This window comes from Lemur catta, chromosome 5, assembly GCF_020740605.2.
Source record: "Lemur catta isolate mLemCat1 chromosome 5, mLemCat1.pri, whole genome shotgun sequence".
NCBI classification, from domain to species: domain Eukaryota; kingdom Metazoa; phylum Chordata; class Mammalia; order Primates; family Lemuridae; genus Lemur; species Lemur catta.
Window position 1 is genome coordinate 76,958,635 of NC_059132.1, and position 9,382 is coordinate 76,968,016.

The 9,382-nt window shown below is 39.5% G+C and overlaps 1 protein-coding gene across 1 annotated transcript; it reads right to left on the reverse strand.

Moving 5' to 3' along the window:
- Nucleotides 1–12: 12 nt before the first annotated feature.
- On the reverse strand, nt 13–8,405 carry FGG (fibrinogen gamma chain). The gene is made up of 10 exons (XM_045552154.1): nt 8,143–8,405; nt 7,998–8,042; nt 7,616–7,799; nt 7,411–7,504; nt 5,663–5,793; nt 5,227–5,360; nt 4,126–4,310; nt 2,374–2,651; nt 774–943; nt 13–230 (listed from the first exon to the last, which is right to left on the reverse strand). The coding sequence occupies exons 1-10, from the start codon at nt 8,218–8,220 to the stop codon at nt 216–218; spliced, it is 1,314 nt and encodes a 437-aa protein (XP_045408110.1). The 5' UTR covers nt 8,221–8,405; the 3' UTR covers nt 13–215.
- Between the last annotated feature and the right edge of the window lie 977 nt (nt 8,406–9,382).

The window sequence follows — 9,382 nt, forward strand, 5'->3', positions numbered from 1 at the left end:
GTACCAAGTATCTAGTCTTAGGAAACAAAAGATTTATTGAAATGCATGTAGATAAATTATCATCAGCATAAAACTGTTAGTGGAGTTTTCAACATGGGCTCTTTTTACTCTTAAAATGAAGTGAGGCTTTGCAAGTCCATTGTCCCATAGGAAAAATATATTTTTCTGTTCATATAAAGTCCTTTGAAAAAGCAAATCTCTTTTGAAATGGTCTTTTAAACGTCTCCAGCCTATGAATATATAACAAAACAAAAAATATGTATTAAAAAGATATAATTCTCTGTTTAAAAAGAAGAATTGAATATGAATGATTTATGGGAATAAGATGGAAAATACTTAGTTATTTGAAACTCTAAAATTTTCTCCTATTTTGTTAGCATATACTAAAATGTTCAGGAAGTAATAAAAATTTAAAAATCATCAAGACAAAATGACAAGTGATCATAAAAATGCAAAAAATGACAATAGTTTTATTATTATAGAAGGAAATAAGTCAAAACGTCATGTCCTCAAATGGAAAATTTTTAAATAACTCTGATTTCAGCGATTTGGAAATACAGTCCAAAGTGAGTTTTAATTCCCATTTAAAGCTAAATATCCTTAATAGAAGTCTTAAAATCAATAAATATGGTGAGGGAAAATAGAAAGAAACTTTCAAAAAATTTCTGAAAGTTTGTGGATCCATAGAAATTAGCAGTTAATTTTCCCACAAATCAGCCCCAGGGTAAAATGACTTAGTCATATTCTATTTCCACATTGTGTTCTGGCCCCACCTGCTTTGATCCCCCCAGGTGGTGTTGCTGTCCTTCTCCAATGGAGAGTCTGTTGAATGGGATCATCTTCATAGTGGTTTTCTTCATGGAATACCATCGGGATTTCCAGGTGGCCCAAATAATGCCGTTATCATAACCATTAGGAGTAGACGCTTTTGAGTAAGTGCCACCTAAGACAAGTCATAGATATACATATTATTGCTCTCGAATTTCCTTACCTCAGTCAGTCTATAAAGAGCCATTATGAAGTGCGCTGCCACTTACATCAAATTTATAGTGTTATCTACTAACCCTAAAATCTCAATTTATAATTAAAATAAATATATTATTAAGCAACCCTTTATGTCTGTGTTGTGCCTCATGGTCACACCCATACTTTACATTTATTCACTATGAGCAGAGTTACAAACACAAAGTTTCCTAATTGGCCTCCCTCCCTAAGCTTAGCCATCTTGGACTTAGCTATTGTGGGCATCCTGCTTCAGGCAGGTTAGAATAGCAAGAGTGCAACATTCCTGATCAGGTGGTCTCAGATCTTCTGAAAACATAATTCTACGGGTTAATTGAAGAAGGTATGAAGGGCTTTAGGAAATGGTTCTAGAATGTTATTTTACATCTCCATTATAAAGTGGAGACTAGGTTGATTTGCCTTCTCCTTGTCCCAGAGCACCAGATCTCATGTAATCGTGTAAGGGGGTTGTCTGAGTTCAGTACTGGAGTGTACTACAAGCTATCAACACGGCTACCCTGTGTCATATGGCTCAAGTACTTGCCCCGAGACTTTCTTCTAATTCTGTGGCTTGTTGGTGCAAAAATAAGTTAGAGTTTTCCAATTAAATTGTTGTGAAAACCAACAGGTTACTTTAAATAAACTTTGACAGGACTCCAAGTTGGCTATTGGCTAGGATGATGGTGCTCTTGGGAAGTAAGGTTGCTCATCAATAGAGGAGATAAGTGGCCGCACTATAGGCTTCTTAATGGATCCTTTAGCATCAGTAGGGCTTCCCCACACATAACTGTTGGGCAGTAAATAAAACCAGTTTTCCAAACCATTCTACCCTTATTGCAAACTATAGCCTAGCCGTGCCCCATCCGAAATAAGTGTCTGCAATCTCCAGACTGGACTCTTCTCTCAAGCTTTCATGAACCTCTGCCCTTACCAGTACTTTCCCACCCTTGATTCCATTCCTCCAGACACCTGCTCTGTGCTCACTGGGTGTATCTGACACATAGCTCATGGGAAGCTGAGCCAGGCTCACGTGTTAACAAGCATCAATACGGTAATGTTAGTCTATCCAGATCACATATATGGCATGTCTAAAGCAGATATCATAACCCAAAGTGCCAACTATGATGGTGACAGTTTTGGTTACAAGGAAGACCACTGGATATTTTGCAGCAGGTGGATTTCTTGTAGAAGGGCCAATTTTTGGCATAAGCTTGGTATTATCCAATTCCAATTTAAAACGAAGAACCATATGATAAAAGCCCCACTCCACTCTCTTCACTAATTATTTCTCATTTCTTTATATTTATTTGTTACCTTTTATAAAAATATTATATACCACATATAATTGTAATCTAAGAAAGAAAGACATACCTTGGTAATAAATTCCATTGAGGTGGCCAGCGTGACACTTGTTCATCCACCAACCAGATCCATCCTGTTCAGCACAGTTGCCTTCAAACTTATCATTGTCATTGTCCCAGGTACTGAACTGCATGCCATTGTGGGATGTGAAAAATTTGTCACTAGGATCATCACCAAAATCATAGCCGTCAAAGGCATCTCCGGCTTCCCCACCAATGAAGTAGGCATATGTCAGGCGGTACTTGTCAGCTTCAGGTCCCACCTTGAACATGGCATAGTCTGCGTGACTGGGAAGAAAAGAATAGAGACATCATACCCTGAGCCTCCTCGGGGATCTCAAAGTTCCCTCTTTCATAGGACAGTTGCTTGGAATTATTCACTTTGCTTCTTAAGGCTAAAACGTGCTCGTTGAGTAAAGTTTTCTGCAAATCTGGCAAGAGGCAATGGATGAGTGAAGCAATCGAGAGCTCATCAGTACCACCCAGGATGAGTTTAGAAGCCTTCAGGACATCCCAGTGAGAACTAATAACCTCACCCATTTGAATGTCTTTTGCTTTTTTTTTTTTTCATCCTAAGATCAAATCAAGATGTGTGGATGAATTGGACTAATTTCATATTTTCAACTTTTTAAAAAATGTTTGGCATTGCACGCATGTTATCATAGATCAAAGTCATTATCTGACAGTGACTGACCCTTAATTAAGACACCAAACTTGAAGGAGTCACAGCTCCATTAGCCACTCATATCAGCTGAAGGGGGAGGTGCTGAAGGGTTTTTTTTTCCCTCCAAGGCAGCGTGATAGTGGAGGGAAGGAGGGCTTCCCTGAGAGCAACAAAGAAACAAATGGTCCCTGTGTAGCCCACATGTGCTGTGGGACTCAGAGAGATTCTCTCCTGGAAGAAATTGTAAAAGAGGACCATAATTCTACAGTGTAAAGGGAAGAATGAACAGAGATTTCCAGAAAGTACTTAGCTTCTTCCCTAATGTCTAGTACTTGGGAAATGGCTGACATTCTCCTAGGAGAAGTTCTACTGACTGTGGTACTTTCTGGGTTAACAAACACACAAACAAGTGAAAAACTCATGTGTTTGGAAACAATACATTTCATTATTCCCAAAACATAACAAGAGGGTTTGATTTTTTCCTGCATTTTAATTAGGTATACAAGGCTCAAAACCCCCTCATATCTCTGAGATAGAGAAGGCTCTAGGTCCCAAAGGAGCTAGCTGATTTAATTTTAGGGTAGCCCATGATTTGACAGAATAGATGGTCATTAAAGCACTGGGAAATCTAAAAAGGCTGATTTTGCTTTTCAACAGGGTAGTTGTTAAGAGTGCAGACTCCAGAGTCAAACTACTTGAGTTCAAATCCTACCTCTGCCATTTACCAACAATGTGCTTTTGGGCACGTTACTCTATAAAATGGGATTAATAATAGTACCTGCCTGGTGAAATAGTAATTTGGATTAGATTAAATTCTAATTTCATACTCAATTTCTGGTACATAGTAAAAGCTCAGTAGTTAGCTATGATTCTGAATGGTTCCAGGGTAAGGAGATTGTATCAAAACACTCAGATCAATCCTAAACAGGACCTACCTTTCTGGACTGCCCCCAAACCAAATTGACTCCTGGGGGAAATGGCTGGATGTGCTTTTTGCCTTTGCCAGGCTGTCTTTGCCACTGGTCTATTGACAGTTGGAAAGTACACATCCCAGACAACCTCTACAATAAAAGGTTAGAAGTCCTTTCTAAAGAGTACCTGGTTCTTCCATTCCAGTCTTCCAGTTCCACCCTTAATACATATGGGATTGCAGACTGTGTGCTTATCAAATGAATCTTCTCATTTCCTAGCCAGAACTCTGTGGTGCCAGTAGGAGACAGATGTCCAAAACCTTCTTTATACTGAATCCAGTTTTTCTTGAAATCCAGACTGCCGTCAAGTCTCTAATTACACGATTGCATGGGCAGAAGGAGAGAAGGGATCATCAACGCACGTAAAGAAAATGTTATCAATATCGTTTTAAAAATATGGAAAGATGATTCTGTCAACTACCAACTAAGTGACCTTGGCCAAGTTAGTTCAGTTTCCTCGTCTATCAAATAGGAGAAATGACACTTACTTCATAGGGTTGCTGTGAGGATTACATGAGTGACTATAAGGGAGACACCTAAGAGTGCCTGGCACATGGTAACTTAGTATTTAAAAGACACCTGGAGGACTTCAGAACTCAAGCTTGATATTACTTGATATTAGTGATGGTGGAATGGTCAACCTATTGCTCAATCTGTGTCTGCCAACCAATGCTTCTGCCATTCACTCCCTCTGAGCGCCCTCTGCAGGGGCAGTTGTCCCAGTGGCAGGAGGTAAACAGAAGGTAAAGGAACCTGGGGACTGCAGTGGCTGTCAGCTGCTGGAAGAGGCAACAAAGGGACCTTGTCTCGGACCAGCCCAACTGTATCCTCGAGGGGGGCTTCATCATGTTGTGACAGCTACCCTTAGCTCTTGATCTACCTGACAGAAGAGTCCCGTCCTGTTCTTTGTCACTATTGTACGATGATTATGTTCTATCATGAATCCACAACCGCAGCGCCAGCAAAGTCAAAGTACAGACTCTGAAACCAGACTGCCTGGGCTCGAGTCCTGACTCCATTATGTATTAGTTATGTGATCCGGGGCAAGTCACTTAACCTCTTGTACCTCAGTTTCCTCCATTGTAAACAGTGGCAATAACAGTATCTACCTCACAGGGATATAATGAGAGTTAAACGAGTTAGTGTTCACAAGGTGCTTAGAAAAATATCTGGCACATGGCAGGAACAGGTAGGCACTTACTAATACACACGGTGAGGAAAAAATTACCTTCTGAAACACGGTCCATCCATTTCCAGATCCATCGATTTCACAGTAGACTAAGAACTGCTGCTTAGCTTTTAGAGGTTTGACAAAGTAAAGCCCACTCACTTTGGCTCCCTTATTGGCAATGTCTTGGCAATCTGAAGAAGGTGAAGAAATTTTACTGTGCTTTGAAACCCAGGCAAGACTGTGCTGGCCTTGAAAATGAGCTTTTAACTTGTAGAAAACTATTCATTTCCCGAGAAATATTTTCTCACTGCTCATATCATCATTCCTTTCAAACTATTTTTAGCTATTTAGGAAAAGTCTAGGCAAGTGAATGCTTAGAGTCGGTGGCTAGACACTTTCCAATTTGTTCCTATACATTCCAATACATACAATCTCCTTTACTTTGTACATTTACTTTGATGTACATAATCCCAATATAAACCTCCTCGCTTACCTTTTCCAGTTATATCATGTATTTGCACTGTGTCTTTGCAAGGTTCCTGGCACTTTTCTTCAAGCTGGGCTACCTTCTCTTTCAGGTTCATGATCTTCTGATTATTTGTATTATATATTTCCTGTAAATACCTACAAACGGATCAATGAGACAACAAAACATAAATATTCCTTTCAGGAAAGTAATTTTTATTTTAGAAAATAAAATTTAAAAGTCTATTTTATTTTAACTACTTATTTTAAAAGAAAATAAGTATTTACTTTTAAAAAAAACATGACCTTATTTTCTCAAGAACTATTCCTGATAAATTATTCAATTCTTGGGAAAATTGTAAAGTTATGTCATTGAATTGAGATAAATTAGAATTCTAAGCTTTTTGATAAAGAAAAACAAACAAAAAAAAATCAGTTAAAACAGGAATATAATTTTGACCTGAATCTTTTCACCTAGAATGGGGACTATAGCCTCAACTTTGAACACAAATAACAAAGCCCTTGTCAATACACGTGGTGAGCGGTCATTTTGAGTTTGACCTTATGCATAAGGGGCAGCAGATAACAACCTATATGAGTGATGAACCTGGTTAGTAGGAACACCTCCTCATGACAAGAAGCAGGGAGGCCCTGTTCGGTAGGTCACATGTGGCAAAGCACTATTCCTCTTCCCCTGTGGATCTGCTACGGATCTATTTATGGGCTTCAATCTCCAACTTACGGAAAAGTATCTGGGACATTAGCATACGTAAAACAAAACCACAGATACTTTCCCTTTTTTCTTTAATGTTTCTAGTTACATAACTTCAGAGTAGGGTTGGGGGAAGTAAAAACCGTGCTTTTGTAGTTTCTTACGGGGTTGCTTATAAATATTCAGAAATGATAGAAAACTTTCTACATTGCATAAACTATTGTGTCTTTCTTTGATGTGAAGAAGGATATTTGAACCCTTTTATTTCCCACTTTGTCTTAAACAATCTCTGCACAACAGTCCCCCTCAACTTAAATGATTGGCAATAACGATGCAAATTATTATGATAATAATAGTTATAACAATAATAACAATGGCCCTCTGATACCAAAAAGAGGAGAAATCCCGCCTGGGCCACTTCTCCCCAGCCATTTATCTCAATTTCTTACGCTGCTTTGAAAACAATTTAGAAAAAAAAATATGGAGAAGAAGCTAACACTGCATCTGAGACCTTATATTCTGAAAGTTTGAGTCCCTGGGAAGCTATTAACAGAGATGTTTCACTTCCAAATGAAAGGAGGAGAATATGTAAGTTCAGTCTACCATTATCAATGTGTAGCTTCACAATATTTGGTAAACTTAGTCTCTTAAAACATGTTTTTCTGCTTCATCCTCAATATAATTTACTTCAGTGGCCAAAATCCTTCCTATGCCCCTGCTTGCTAATGTCTTACCACCAATTTGGTGACATTTTTATAAAAAGAATTTTACTTTCAACACTCAAATTTCAATGAGTTTGATTTTATGGTGTAAGACAATTCAGGAGTGGGGAGAAAACATTTAGATAAATATGGTCATAATAGCATATGAACACATCTAGAACGTCTTTCTCCAATGTGATTATTAAAAAGCTTTCTCCAGTGTGTTCAAGATAGGCAAAATGCCAGGTGGATTTTATAAATGGAATTTTAAAAAAACACGAAAAGGTCACTTTCACCTAAGTATGGAATATTAAATAAAAACTAAATCAGTCTTGCAGAGCAAATTAAAATAAAAATGCTTACCGAATACTTGAGTCATGTGATAAAATCAATGTTTCATATTTCATAATTTCTTCTAACATTTTCTTGGATTGCATAGTAGCGCTCTCTACCGTATCTGTAATATGGATCAGAGACATAAAAATACGTTAAGCAGATATAACAACTAAAACAACAGCAAAAGGACTTCACAGATGATTTGCTCAGTCAGTAGTGTTTAGTTTCTCACTTGGTTTTGTTGGTTCATTAGGATTATAGCTGACTTTGAGTGTTTTGATCAATTCTTTGGCTTCTGATGTGTTGTTTTCAGCTTGATTTAAGATGTCTTCCAAAGTCTGTAGGTCCTTGTCTACTTTGGTTTGGTAAGTGGAGAGGAAATCTGCAATGCCACAGGTAGTTGGGCAAAAACTACCCTGAAAATATAACAATGAAGTGAATTAAAATGTTGATAAAGGCTACACTTGAAATCCATCTGTTAATAAAAATAGATACAACCCACAACTCTGTTTTTAGAAAGGTGCAAGTGTCGAATGCTATTTGTGAGAGAACTGCTTCTACTCCTCTGCCCCCTCCAGCTCCCACAGGAAATGAGAAACATAAAAGCTACTTACAAATCGTTCATCTAAGATGCAGCAGTTGTCTCTGGTAGCAACATACTAAAGGAGAAAAATACAGAAATTTCACTTGTTTATCATCTACTTTCTTATTTTCCAGTTTTCCATTTAAAACAATATGTTTTGTGACCAGCACACTTACTGCCAGGCATGTTGAAGAGAGTAATAAAAGGGCGCAGAAGTTGAGGATTAAACTCCGGGGGTGCCAGGACCAGCTCATGATGTCTAGGGTTAGGGTGCCCGGTGCGCCGAGCCTCGCAGTCAGCACTGTGGCCTCCCGGGCTCCAATTGTCCCTTTATGTAAGCTCCCGGGACGGGACTGCTAGTGGCTGGAGCTTATCACGAGACTTCCTTTACCAGAAGGGTGGGGACATCTTTCCTGTCCCTTTTTCCTCATCCTGACCCCCAACCTACGCGCCGTTTCCCAGATTTTGCACACAGGTTTTCGCTCCTCCTTTTTGGCCCAGTTCAAGCTTTTTCTTCTGACCTAAAATCATCTCCAAAGGCTGGTGAAGCATTAGCCGTTGCTGCCAGGAGGGAGCGGAGCCGGGGGGCTGTGTTGCAACTTCTTCCAGGACGTGGCTGAGAGCAAACACAGGGATCTGACCTCGACCACGGCAGACCCAGCCCGTCTGTGCGTCTCCTAAATTACCCAAGGAACGTTCTTAGCCCAGGATGAGGTAACATAATTATTTTTAACCTGTGGCTATGGCAGGAGGAGACTTTTGCCTCATCCCTGTGTCCCAATTCAATACTCCCAGGAACAAACGACACTGGAAATACATTCCTGCCCCTCTGTGTTGGCCACTGTCATAGGCTGTCAGTTCTCAGTGAGCTTTTGGGCACAACTCTTCCCTTTGTCTGGCGTAGCACCCCGTCTGCCACAGAGGAGCAGAGAGCTGGGAGCTCACGCTGTTGCCCCTGCAGTTCCATCGAGTTACCTTAGAGGAAAGCCTGGGTACAAGAGGCGGGCCTAGGAAAATCCACCTCCTTTGTGTCAGACTACAGTAGAAGCCAAGCTGAAGGAAAAGGGACGAAATGAGACATGGGGACCAGAGGGGCATCGTCTTTGTCCCGCCCCTGCAGCTTCCTTGGGTGCTGGGAAAACATACCTATCATCACTCCTACTGACAGCCCACAGCTGTGCGTTACACCAATATGAATGCCCCTACTTTTGGTTACCCCTCACTTCCTTCTCTGAAATCAAGCCTACTGCAAATTTTGATGACATATATTAGTGGGAGAAATACATCCAATTTGAAAGAAATAATCTCTAATGTTTGATTCCAAGAGTTTACAAGGGAATATCTATGCTTGACTTGAAAACAAAGATAAATGTTCATGTTCAGTAAATAATCAATAACTGTTATAAAAAAGTGAAT